General features: G+C 40.5%; 1 protein-coding gene across 1 annotated transcript in view; it reads left to right on the top strand.

The window, feature by feature from the left end:
• The window catches only part of ahdc1 (AT hook, DNA binding motif, containing 1), a 206,392-nt gene that overhangs the window by 155,699 nt on the left and 36,519 nt on the right, over positions 1-14,174 (top strand). Inside the window, exon 4 of the mRNA XM_060847518.1 lies at positions 4,993-5,030. Coding sequence (XP_060703501.1) covers positions 4,993-5,030 — 38 coding nt within the window. The remainder of the gene's footprint in view (positions 1-4,992; positions 5,031-14,174) is intronic.

The following is a 14,174-nucleotide window of genomic DNA, read 5'->3' as shown; positions in this document are numbered from 1 at the left end:
TGGGTCAAAATCGTGTAATTCCCCCCAAGTGGGCGTTGTGGGTCTATTTACAGCATACGGACTGAAGGGGTTTAAAAGGCAGCTCACCACCATCTCAAGGGCAATTAAGGATGGGCAATAAATGTTAGTCAAGCCAGTGATGCGCACATGTCAGGAGCAATTGAGGACTCTGTGTCTGTACTCAGAGTTTAGAAGCATGAGGAAGGATCTAATTGAATCTTGCAGAATACTGAGAGGCCTGGATAGAATGGGCATGGAGAAGATGATTCCACTAGCAGGAGAGGTTTGGATCCAAGGACCCAGCATCAGAGTGAAGACATGACCATTTAGAACTGAGGTGAGGAGGAATTTCTTCAACCAGAAAGTGGTTAATCTGTGGTTAACCCATTGTCTCAGAGCACAGTGGCGACCAAGGGATTGATTATTGTTAAGACTGAGATTGACAGGTCCTTGATTGGTAAGGGGAAATTACAGGGAGGGCAGGAGAATGGGGTTGAGAAACGTATGATTAAACGTTAGACCAGACCTGATGGGCTAAATGGCTTCATTCTGCTCCAGTGTCTTATGGTTTTATGGTTTGTGTAGACCTTTATTCCCAATTGCTCAGCAAATCTGAATGCCTTGCTTTTCTGCGTTATATATATCCAAATCGACAAAGTATTGCTCTGAATATTACATAAACAATTTAAATTTTGTTAGGAGGTTTTCTGTTTACCAATTTAAACTAGGGAATTTTGTGAATATTCTCAGAACATGCTTTTGACCTTCTGTTGCATATTATTATCTGGCTTGTGCCTGGATCACTTGCCCAAGTGCATTAAACTGGCTGCTCAGTGATCTGTCGACTTAGCAGAAAGCTGTGTCTTCAACACTCTCTTCATGTCATAATGAACAAAGATATTGAGGATTTCCTGATGTACTTTAGCATGATTTAAGATTGTTATCCATATACTTCACCTATTGATTAACTTGATCGCAGTTAATTAACTGTTCAAGCACATGAGCCATGGTGTCTCAGTGGTTAGTACTGCTGCCTCATAGCGCCAGGGACCCGGTTCAATGCCAGCCTCTGGTGACTGTGTGGGGTTTGCATATTCTCCCCGCGTCTGCGTTGGTTTCTTCCACGTGCTCTGGTTTCCTCCTACAGTCCAAAAATGTGCAGGTGAGATGAATTGGCCATGCTAAATTATCCACAGTGTTCAGGGTTGTGTATGTTAGGGACATTAGTCGGGGTAAATGTAAAGTAGTAGGGGGATGGGTTACTCTTCGGAGGGTTGGTGTGGATTTGTAGGGATTCTATGATTGGCCACATCGGCATGTTGTTTTCCATAGCTGGTCACCATGTTCTGCTCGTGATAATGCTCTCATATTCAGTCTATGATAAGTGACTGATTAACTCCATGGGTTAGTTTATTTAAAACAGTACAATGCAAGTTTGGGAGCAGATGTTTTAGCAAACCCACTGATTTGTGTGTTTGTAGCTTGCAGACCCGTTACAGTCTAACTGGCAGGCAGAATCACAGCGTTGTATGCACACAACATATGGAGTCCTTTTGAAGATGAGCTCTCTTAAATACAAGGCACACACTCTCTGAATCTGTCTGAGGCAACATTACAGCAAAACCTTGGTCAAGGATGCGGGTTTTTATTGACTCATGGAATCCCTCCTGTGTGGAATCAGGCTATTCAGCCCATACTGACCCTCAAAAGAGCATCACACTTGCTGCACCATACCCCTGTACCTGTGCATTTCTCATGGCTAATTCACCTAGCTTGTACATCGTTACACACTGTGGGCAATTTAGCTGGCCTATCCACTTAACCTGCACATCTTTGGACTGTGGGAGGAAGCCAGAGTACTTGGAGGAAACCTTCACAGACACAGGGAGAATGTGCAAACTCCATGCAGACAAGATCCCAAAACTGGAATCGAATGTAGGTCCCTGGTACTATGAGGCAGCGGTAGTAACCACTGTGCCACGCTAGGAGAAAGTGAGGACTGCAGATGCTGGAGATCAGATCGAGAGAGTGGTGCTGGAAAAGCACAGCAGGTCAGGCAGCATTCAAGGAGCAGGAGAATCAACATTTTGGGCATAAGCCCTTCATCAGGCCCAAAGTGTTGACTCTCCTGATCCATGAATGCTACCTGACCTGCTGTGCTTTTCCAGCGCCAATCTCTCAACACACCTATCAGCATTCTATGGAGTACCCTAAAGGAAGAAAGAGGTAGAGAGTCAACTAGGATTGAGGCAAGAAGTAGAAGTTAGGGCCTGTGCCACCAAAGGCACAACAGCCAATGATCGAGCAATTAAAATCAGTGCCCTCAAACTGCCAGAAATAGCTGAGACTCAAGTGGGAACACAGAGGAGATAGAGGTATTTGAAAATGTATTGAATTTTTAACATGAAGGCTTTGTTTAAACAGGGAGGCAGTTTAGCACAGAGGACAATGTGTGAAGGGGAATTGGTTAATGTTAGAATGTGGTTAGCAGATGTTTTGATGGGCTGAAGTTTGAGGAAGACAGGATATTATTGCCCCAAGAATATGAAGCAAACATAAAGTGCAGTATTTTCATCATAATCTGAACAGCATGAGATTAAATTCTGTGATAGGATTCTGTTGCTAATAGTTTTCAGAGATTGTAGACACACCTTAAAAAAGAAATCATGCAACCATCACTTTTTGTTCACTTCCAATATTAGTGTTTATTATTGATTCATAATAACTGCGCAGCTCAAAACTGAATATTTTGAGGGTCAACACTAGTAAAATTGCAAGGTTTTGGTGCAAGGCATCCTTCACAATACAAGCACAAAGCCCAAGGCTGGCACTCCTGTGTGGTACTGACAGAGTGCTGCACTGTCAGAGGCGCTATCTTTCAACCAGTGATCCAGCTAGTCCCTCACATGTATGTGAAATATCCCACAGCATTGACCTGAGAAAAAAACGATAAGAATTATCCGCAGGGCCAATGTTTATCCCTCAACAATCGTACAAATTAGCTAATGAAGTTGTTACCCCGTTGCTGTGTGCTGGAGATTACAGCCTGCTGCATTCCGTCAAATATAAAAGTGAGTACAGCCAGTTCTTCTGTAACTCAATGGTTGCATTCTTAGTCAACCCCGCATTACGGAGAAATCATGCTTTAGAAACAGCACTTCCTGTTTGTTGTGTAAACATGTTACATCCAACGCATGTTTTAAAAGTTCGCACTTTAAAAATAGCATCCCCAATTCGTTAATCGCGAATTTGCATTGATGAAATGAACGTTACAGCAGAATAACCTATACACTTCATGTAGCACCTCATAGGCTGTGAAGTGCTTTGATCCACCTGTGGTTTGAAAGGTATTATATAAATGTTGGTCTTTCTTTATACCCACTGATATTAAACTGTTTTATATGTGATATTTAAGTGAAGGTTTCATTTGAAAAGTTTTGTAAGCAAATACTGCTAATTGTCAACCACATTCTCCTCCTCCTCCATTCTATTCAGTTTTTATCAGATTTGCAGATCACCTGCCAGTCATTTAGGGTCTCAATTGTTTGCAGTTCAGAGGTTTATCTGTGCACTGATGTAATGTGTTGTTTCTGTGTCGTAGCATGTAAGAAAACTTTTGTTAGGAGGTTCCTTTAAAACATAATGAACATGGGCTAATTCTTGTATACGTCGCAACCACACCTGGGTGTGACTAACAAATATCAAGGCTTTTTCTCATTGATTGAACACTTGTCTTACCTCACCAATAGGTGATTGTTATTACCGATACTTGTTGTGAAGACATGGCACATTAAAATGACAACCACATTAGTAGAATGTTTGTTGAAAGGTTGTTAACAAAAAGATGATATGAGTGGAGTGTGTAAAACAATTGACGCTGATGAATTTTGACGTTAACTTGTTGAGCTCAGAAATGTGTATTCAATGTGGAAATGTATAGGAATAGTTACTAATAGACTCTTTCCAATATGGCAGAAAATGGACAGTTGAATCTAATAATGTAGTTGCTGTGTTATAAATTAATGAAATCATTTCCAGGTGATTTCACAGCTGGAGTTTGCAGGGTTGTGGGGGTTTGCAGTTCCTTATTTCCTGTGTTGCTTGATGCCATAAATAATAAAGGAACTTATGGCAGGTCAGGTTGTCTCCTTTTACTGGCATTTGCTGAATAGAAGAGTAGTCAGAAACAGAAATTCTCATAAATTGCAAATTCATGTTACAAAGGATGATGGGGTTAGATGTTCTGGCTAGCTTTTATTTTGTTCAATTTATTTATTTATCATAACATTGATAATCCTAGAATCATAGAATCCCCAAAGTGCGGAAGCCGGCCATACAGCCCGTCGAGTCCATACTGACACTATGAAGTATATCTCACCCAGATCTATCCCTGTAACCCTACATTAAAAATGGCTAACCCATCTAGCCTACACATTTCTGGACAGTACAGGGCAATTTAGAATGGTCAATCCACCAGACCTGCTTATTTTTGGACTATGGAAGGAAACCAGAGCTCCCGGAGGAAACCCACGCAGACACACGGAAAACATAGAAATTTCACACAGACAGTTGCCTGAGGCTGGAATCGAACCCAGGTACATGGCACTGTGAGGCAGCAGTGTGAGCCACTGTGCCTCATGAAATACTAGATTTATTTTAAACTGAAATCTTTTTTACTTCCCTCCTTGCTTACTCTTCTCTGCTTTCATTCACTGTGGGCCATGATTAGTCACTTGGATCTTTGAAGTGTATGTATCGCCCAGATTTGAAATTGTATGCAGTTAAGTTGGAGAATTTCTGTACTTGTCCATCCCTGAGACAGAAAAGTTTCAATCTTCCAATCTAAAGACAATGCATCTAATTCGGATCTAAAACACTGATGAGGCCAAGTAAATTGGGAAAAGTTAATTTAGCCTTTGATGGAATAGTCTTTTGACGTTTTAAGCTTCAATGCACTAAAACTATCTACTCTGTTTTGTTTCTGTTTTATAGGACCTTACTGACCAGTAGCAGAAATGTCACAGTTAAAGGTAAGGGTCTCTTTACAACTTATGTAAGCCTTGAAACACTGCTAGTTTTCTTAATTTATTTGTCCAATGCCACATTGGAGTTTTCTTTATTTTGGTAAATAGATTGTAATAGTCATTTATTTGCATATGCCAATTGATTTTAAATTGTGATTTGGATATGTAATCAGTTCAGAATTAAATATGGTAAATTATGATATGGAAAACAATTTGGGTTATAGGTTTGTCATCAGCAATCTCCTGACACCTGACAACATATGTAAAATAACTTCAAAGAAAAAAATAAACATAAATACTCACAGGCCATTTCCAAGAATTTTAATCCAGGAACATTCTCAAATCATGCTTGCTGTTTAAATTTTTTTTTCGAATGGAAACAATTACTGAAATTGTGCTTAGACAGATCGAATGAACATACTTAACACTCCTTTCATTTGTCAAGTACTAAGCTTGTGACATATTAATAGTAAATTTAGACAAGCAATGTTTCTGACAGATACAACAACCTAACTTAGTTGACTGTATTTAGAAAGATATTAAGTTAGAGACCAAAATATAGATTGAGTGAAATTGGGATACTTTCTTTCAATCATAAATGTCATTACAATTAATAGTTGATTCCAGAAGCTTTCAAACAATTACAGTTTATGAGTGTTTACATTAAAGGTATTGACACTTCCAGAAGGAAAAGGAAGGAGACTATTGGAGTTCCCCATTGACTTCCTGTTAAAAGAAAGTGAATAAAAGGCTGAAATGTTAACAATGCAAGGAAATAAATCTATTCATTATCGGTTCTTTATTCTGACAGTAATATTGTAACCAGGTTAGGATTGCAGGTGGTTATTGGCTTCAATCGGTTGCAGAACCTTCTAACTGCAAAATAAATGCTGGTTTTGTAGTGAAAGTTGATAATTTGAGCGAAGGACTAGAAAATGGAGCTTTTCAGCCTGGCATGCATCATTTAGACTCAGTCACATGTTGAGAACAACAAAATTAAGTAATTAAAGAATTAATATGGGGTCCCCAACATGAGCTGTACCAGGCATGCACATCCTAATCATCTCTTGGGTCTGGAATCGTGACTCCGTTAGCTGCATCAGGACACTGTGAGCATCTCTGTGTGATAGTTACACAATCCCCCCTCAACTGAGGGTCTCTGTCTGGCTTTGACTGACTTGCCAAACTTCCTTCCTGATACTAGCCTTTGTGCTGCTGCCCTGCTTGTTTCCCAGCCTCAGTCTGACCTCACTGTCCTGTCAGCTGAAATGCTCCCAAGTCTGGATTGTAATTCTGATCTTTTCCTTTCTGTTCCGCTGATGGGAAGTGGTTATACAGACAGGGTTAGGGAGAAGGGAATGTGAGGGACCTTGATTTATACTAGGCAGAAATACATCCTGTTGGGTTGTGTTGAGTATCTTGAGAGCTCAGTTGACCCAGTTTACTGGGTCCCCGTTTCCCAGTGCCCTGAAACAGCTGATCTGGGTGGGAGGTAGACAATCATTTTGTTTCCCAAGCACCAAAACCTTCCAAGACCAACTCATTCCCCCCGAAAAACAAAATAATTGACCAAACACTCCTTTCCGAATGCCCCAACTTCCCTCAATCCAGGACAAGACCAAAAAAAAGGGATAGATGCCTTAAACCTGTTCTGCCATTCAACAGAATCAAAGAATCCATACAGTGTGGAAGCAGGCCACTCAGCTCATAGAGTCCACACTGATTCTATGAAGAGCATCCAACCAGACCCACCCTTCTATCCTGTCCCTGCATTTAACATAGTCCACCTAGTCTACACATCCCTGGACACTGTGGGCAATTTAGCATGGCCAATCCACCTAACTTGCACATCCTCAGAGAAAACCACACAAACACTGGGAGAATGTGCAAACTCTACACACACAGTCACCCAGAGGGAGGAATCGAACCTGGGTCCCTGGTGCTGTGGGGCAGCAGTGCTAACCACTGAGCCACCGTGCTGATCTCAGATCAGTGGCCTGCCCTGCAGCCCATTATAGAATTAGTGCTGCTGGCCTTTCAGATTGTCCAGTAGCTCCAGGGTAGGATGTCTTCAACAGTGAGGGCTCAAAGTCTAGTTTTGCAATGGGGAGGGATTATCTAATGTCTCCTCCCAAACATTACCCTCCCACCATCTTCCTGATGAGTGACAGCCATGCTGGGGAAAGTAGTCACCATGACATAATTTGCATTTTACCAGAAAAGGGATTAAAAGTTTTATTTTAAAGGAACATCATAATTCAGAGACTTCACACCATTGCGAACAGAACTAGTCCAATCTGTATGTGCCAAATTCTACACTTCTGAAGTATGTTCTTTCTTCAACCAATTCCAACTAAAACTCAAGTGGCAGCTGTAAGAGTCACAATGATTTCACACTTTGGCATTGCGGATCAACACTTTAAATCATTAAGCGTTTAATTTACAAACCCATTTTGACATCCCTATGGTTTTATCATATGTAAGGTCAAAGGTCACACAACACCAGGTTATAGTCCAAAAGGTTTTTTTTAAAAATCACAAGCTTTTGGAGCGGTGCTCCTTCATCAGGTGGACTCAGTGCTCCAAAAGTTTATGATTTCAAATAAACCTGTTGACCTGGTATTGTATGGTTTGTGATCTTTTCCACTCCAGTCCAACACTGGCATCTCTACATTGTAATATTTGGGTTGTGTGATGATGATGTAAGAATAACCAAGCCACGCGAGTAACATCCATGGTTTTTTACTACTCTGTTTTGATCTAAAAAAAGTAAATGTTCAACATTTCAACTTTCATTTCTGCTGTATTTACCAAATTTAACAATACTTGTCTCATATTATTAGTTCAGTTTTGTCTTTAAGATCAAACATATAGTTTACAGTGTCCTTCAGATAATACAGGTAAACTGAGATAGATAATGGTTTCATAAACATTTATATTTATGCTAAAAATGATCTTTTCCTCTTCTTGGAAGGCAATTGGAAACCCTAATCCTAGTGGATTAAAATGAGTGGAAGTGTCCTGTGTCATTCTAATTTGGAGGATATGATATATAACTAAATATTTTGGCCAATTAATATTTTATTCTTTGAAGTGACACTGCATAGTGGCAAGCTGTGTATTCTTGTTCTATCACCATGATAATCCAAATATTTTTCAACTTTCCATTAACAGTCAGAGTGGTGTAAACTAAAGCAATGGGAGAGCGGAGTAAGGGGTGTTGATTGTCCATTTGAATATAGGAACCTGAAGGCCTCTATCTGCCTGTGCCAGTAATCATCATTGCAACGTGAGCATGGAGGATGTCTTCCTTACTGTCTTTAGGAGAATGCACACTCCCAGCTAATACAGTTATAGAGTAAAGTGGACATGCCTGTATTGCATGTCCCCAGTTGCTTGGAGGAGCTGGAAGTTTGCTGTCTCCTTCAAGTAACTTTTGCAACGTTGAATTGCTCAGACATTTCAGAGGCTTGTGTGGGACTTGAGTTGAAGGCTTGGCCTATACCAGAAGAGTGTTCCGCAGCCACACAGCAAATCCACTGAAAGACCACCACTTTGGAGAAGGGGCAAGTGCTTTGTTTTGACTAGGCACTTGGTAATAATACCATAGCAAGGAATGGGTACCTGATTGGGCTGGATGTGGGCATAAGTACATATCTTACCACAATGCCACAAGTTTTATAATGTAGTGTGGGGTTAAATTAATTTGTTTTATACTAAAATATGATTTCCTTTGTTACAAGTCATAGCTTTCTAAAGTACAATTAAATAGTATTTTGAATTAGATATACTATACTAGACCAATAACTGTTTATTATTTAATATCTAATGATTCTAAATTAACAACAAATACCTATTTACTATAAGATATAAATGTAATTATAAAAATGAAGATTTATTGTCCTTCACTTCAGGTTTCCTCCATGTATTGGTATCCTATCATTTGAGCTCCTTCTTATGAACTTTTACTTTAAGTCACAGAAATCTTCTATACAGGACATAGAACTCTCCCCTTTCAGTATTTTGTATGAGCTGGGGTCTTTCTAAACAGTCTTTGTTTGATTTCTCCCAGAGTTTTTTTATATATATATAAAAATGTCTTTCCAAGACAGCAGATGTGAAGTGATCTTAAAGTTGTCTTATCTGTTTACTATCTCACCAGTTGACTGTGTGGTGTGTCGAATGCGTTAGCTTGTCTGTTAAATTCAAGTGAGTTTCAGGAGGGGGATTGACTAGTAGAATGGTTTGTGATGTCGTGTGACACCAACAGTAGGGGTTAATTGCTATGCCACAGGTTACCATGAAATGCCCACCTGAGACATACTGACCTTTTGGGTTAAACTTCCCACTAATCACCTGTCTCCAGTGAGAGAGCAGCCTACGGTCTTTTGATCTTTCACTTTCAGAAAATTTCAGCTGTTCATCACTAACCTGTAATTAGAACTTTTAATTAGAGGCGTTGCTTTAATTTGGTCAGTCATTCATGGGATGTGGGTGCCGCTGGCTAGGCCAGCATTTATTGCCCATCCCTAATTGCCCAGACAGCGGTTAGAGTCAACCCCATTGCGGTGGAGGTGGATGTAAATCAGACTTGATAAGGATGGCAGATTTCCTTCATTCAGGACATTAGTGAACCAGGTGGGTTTTTCTGACAATTGACAATGGTTTCATGGTCATCATCAGACTCTTAACTCCAAATTAAATAAAAAATTAAAATTCCACCATTTACTATGGTGGGATTTGAATTTGTTTCGCCAGAATAATACTGGGTCGCTGGATTAATAGACTAACAATAATACCAGTGGACTAACACCTCCCCTAAGACAGACTTGAGACTAAGAAACAATATGAACAAAACAGTGCTTTTGCCTTGAACTGTTGCAGTTGTAGCAACTTCTGTTGGTTAGCCATGAGATGGACATTTGATGGTAAAATATGAAGCATTTTGACCTTTGAAGTTGTACAAGGGTCATGAATGTAAAGCTCTGCAGGATGCTAAATATTTCAGAATTCAAACATTAACCCTGTGTTGATTGCAGTCATCCTAATCCATATGCAAATTGGGCAATATCAATTTGAATACTGTGCTTCAGTTTAAAAAAAAAGTCAGAAATGCTCTTCCTAACAAATAGATTTCAGTGTCTTTACTGAAATATCTAATGTCTTATGTCCATAGGTGAACTACCTTTGTATTGTTTTGGCAAAAACATGAGAACAGAGGATTTACGAACAGGAGTAGGCTCTTTAAACCACAGACTAAATAAGCTTCACTTGGTCAGGAAGGTCACTTCAGGAGTGAATCATAGCCTGAGTGAGTAGATAGTATAAAGTTTGGGGAATTTGGAGGCAGTGTGGGAACTCTGTGCAGAGGGGAAGAGGTGCTTTTTGCTTGTTTTTTTTAAGAAACTGGATCATTTGAAACCCAGGATCAGGGGCCAGCACGATAGTGTAACATCATAGGTAAACTTAAGTTCATTGGATGATGATAACTACAAAATGACTATTATAGGTTACTTTCAGACTGAAGATTAATAGAGAAAATATTTACAGGCAAACTAAAAGACTAGTACAGTTTGATTTAAAAAAATTCAAATTATGAACTAAGTAATTAAGATGGGTATGCTGAGATAAGTGGCCTGTTGTAACTGCATGGTGTAGGAACTGGTGCATTTACCAGGTACCAACAATGTGGAAAGCAGAAGGAGGTTCTGCTGAGGGACGATGAGTATTTAGAGGCTAAATAACAACAGAACCAAAAAAGGGAATAGTCTCTGGATTGCTGCGTGAGCCATGAACAAATCAGCACATGGTCAACAAGGTGAAAGAGGTAGACATGTGGCTCACAGATTGGTGTGGGAGAAATGGGTTTGAATTCATGAGACAATTGGCGCCAGTTCTGGGTGGGTGGGTTGGGGGCAAGGGTTGAGGGGAGGTGGTAGTTGGGTGATGGTATTCAGTTGGTTAGAAAATTATGGAGAAATTTCAAGCAGGGAAGAGGTGATAAAGGTTTCTAGAACAAATAATGGTGCAGAAAGTGTGGCAAAGGTCAGGAATCTAACTTCAGGCACTGCAGATAAGGGGATAACTATGAGAGGGAGGCAGTCAAGACTAAAGGTGTTGTACTTAAATGCATGCAGTATATGAAACAAGGTAAAGGAGCTTGTAGTGCAGATTGAAATTGACAGGTACAATGTTGGCGGTGTTACAGAGACGTGGCTGCATAGGGGATCAGGGCTGGGAACAAAATATCCAAGGATACATGTCCTATCGGAAGAACAGGCAGTTAGATCGAGGAGTAGGTGGGGTTTGCCTTGTTATGTAAGAAATTAAATTACATTATATATAACAAGAAGTGATGTACGGTTAGAAGGTGTAGAATCTGAGGGGTTAGAATTGTCAACTGCAACGGGAAATCACCCAGACCAGATGGACTACATCCCAGAATTGTGAAGGAAGTGGCTAAGAAGATTGTAGAGGCATTTGTGATTTTTCAGGAATTGCTAGAGTCAGAGAAGAGTCCCAGAGAATTGGAAATGACTAACGTAATGCTCCTGTTTAAAAAGGGAGGGAGGCAGAAGACAGGAAACTATAGCAAAAACAAAACCAGAAATTGCTAGAAAAGCTCGGCAGGTCTAGCAGCATCTGTGAAGAAGAGTCAGAGTTTTGGGTCCAGTGACTCTTCCTCAGAACCGATAGTAGTAGGGAAAACTTGGTATATATGCAGAAGATAGGAGAGTCAACAATAAATAGCGATAGAGCCCAAAGAGAAAGGAAAACTGTTGGACAAATAAAGGAGTGGTTGCAGGTTGGTCTGGGGAATGACTATCTGCTAATGGGGCTATTAGTAATTGACAATAGGATGGGGGTGGTAGCAGCCCATGTGTTGACAAGGTCAATTAATCCAACCTTAGTCATCAGTAAGATTTTAGAGTCCATTATTAAAGATAAAATTGCGGAGTACTTGGAAGTGCATTGTAAAATAGGGCTGAGTCAGCGCAGCTTCATCAGAGGGAGGTCATGTCTATCAAGTCTGTTAGAATACTTTGAGGAGGTAATGAGCAAGTTAGACAAAGGAGAGCAATGGACGTGATCCATTTGTATCTCCAGATGAACTTTGACAAGGTGCCACACAGGAGGCTGTTAAATAAGAAAAGAGCCCATGATGTTAGGGGGCAAGGTACTGGCACGGAAAGAGGATTGGCTGACTGGCAGAAGGCAGAGAGTAGGGATAAAGAGGTCTTTTTCACCCTGGCATCTGGTGACTAGTGGAGCTCCGCAGGGATCTGGATAGCTATTGAGACTACAGCTATTCACGTTATACATCAACAATCTGGACGACAGAATCGAGAGCATTGTTGCTAAGTTTGCAGATGTGTTGAGAAAGCCGAAGGACTTGGGCAAGCTAGGACAGTGAGCAAAGAAGTGGCAAATGGAGTACAGTGTGGGAATGTATGAGGTTATGCACTATGGTCAGAAGAATAGAGGTATAAACTACTTTACAAATGGTAAAAGACTTTGGATATCTGAAGCACAAAGAGACTTGGGAGTCCTGGTTCAGGATTCTCTTCAGGTTAACATGCAGTTCATTTGGCAGTTAGGAAGGCAAATGCAATGTCATTTCAAGAGGGCTAGAATACGAGAGCTAGGGTGTACTGCTGTGGCTGTATAAGGCTCTGGTCAGACCACATTTTGAATATTGTGAGCAGTTTTGGACCCCATATTGGAGGATGTGCCGGCGATGGAAGGGGTCCAGAGGAGGTTTACAAGAAAGATCTTGAGAATAAAGGTCTTGTCATATGAGAAGAGGAGTCTGAACCTGTACTTGTGTACAGTGTAGATGCCTTCACTGGTAGGAGAGATGATGATCCGAAGATACAGCCTTAGCATGAGCAGACGACTCTTTGGAATGGAGATAAGGCAAAATTTCTTCAGCCAGAGGGTGGTAAATCTGTGGAAGTCATTAATGCAGAGGGTTATGGAGGATACATATATTTAAGACTGAGATTCTTGTTGGATAAGGGGAATCAGGGGTTACAGGGTGAAGGCAGGAGAATGGGAGGGTGGAGAAACATATCACCCATGGATAGATGGTATAGGAGACACAGTGGGTCAAATGGGCTTATGTTCTTCAGGACTAAAAAACTTTCAAGAGGAAGACTTTCTTAGCCTCATCTTAAAAAGATGACTTCTCAAACTGTGGTCCCTAATTCTAATCTCCCCTTAAGAGATACCATCCCATGATCCACATTATCAAGTCCCTTCAGGATACTGCATGTAACAGGAGACCACCTCCCACTGTTCGGAATTCTACCTGGTACTGGGACAGCATTTCTTTAAGGAGAAAGCAGGAAGAAAAACGTTAAAGGTGATTCTGGAAAGCTAAATCAAACCAAAAAATATTAAAAAGACTTGGCAAATCAGTCCGATTCTTTAGCAAGTACAGGAGTTGTCTTAACCCTGTAACAGAATGTTGCTCAAAGTTTGGGAGAAGATTTGTAGCTCGGGTGCTCATTGTGGTTCTGTTCGCCGAGCTGGGAATTTGTGTTGCAAACGTTTCGTCCCCTGTCTAGGTGACATCCTCAGTGCTTGGGAGCCTCCTGTGAAGCACTTCTGTGATCTTTCCTTCAGCATTCGTAGTGGTTTGAATCTGCCGCTTCCGGTTGTCAGTTCCAGCTTTCCGCTGCAGTGGTCGGTATATTGGGTCCAGGGCGATGTGTTTGTTGATCTTGTCCACAGTATGGTTTTCCAACAAAAGTGAATCGTAGCCAGTTGTAAAGTTTTGCTCTCCATTATCATCATTCAGCATCAGAATGCCTCACAATTATTTTGTAGTCTATTTTAACCTGACCATCCTTCTTTAAGATAGAGAGTTTAGTCACTCCTTGAAATAATTCAGGGAAAATTGTTGCAAATAATATTTGATGTTTTGACTCATATAAGAGAATGAATGTGCTGGTATTATGAAGGTGTGGGTGTACGGGACCTTTAAGAAAGTTTAAAGCTAGCAGAACTTGCCTGACAGTGTCATATGTTCTCAACAAGACACAATGTAATATGTCATCCAGGAGTTAGTGTAGCTGGTTGCCTGGAGACAAAAACAGATTTCAATTTAGCCAATCAATTTACATTATACCCCAAAAATGCCAGCCT

Source organism: Hemiscyllium ocellatum, chromosome 30 (assembly GCF_020745735.1).
Source record: "Hemiscyllium ocellatum isolate sHemOce1 chromosome 30, sHemOce1.pat.X.cur, whole genome shotgun sequence".
Taxonomy (NCBI): domain Eukaryota; kingdom Metazoa; phylum Chordata; class Chondrichthyes; order Orectolobiformes; family Hemiscylliidae; genus Hemiscyllium; species Hemiscyllium ocellatum.
This window is presented reverse-complemented; position numbering and strand designations above follow the sequence as displayed.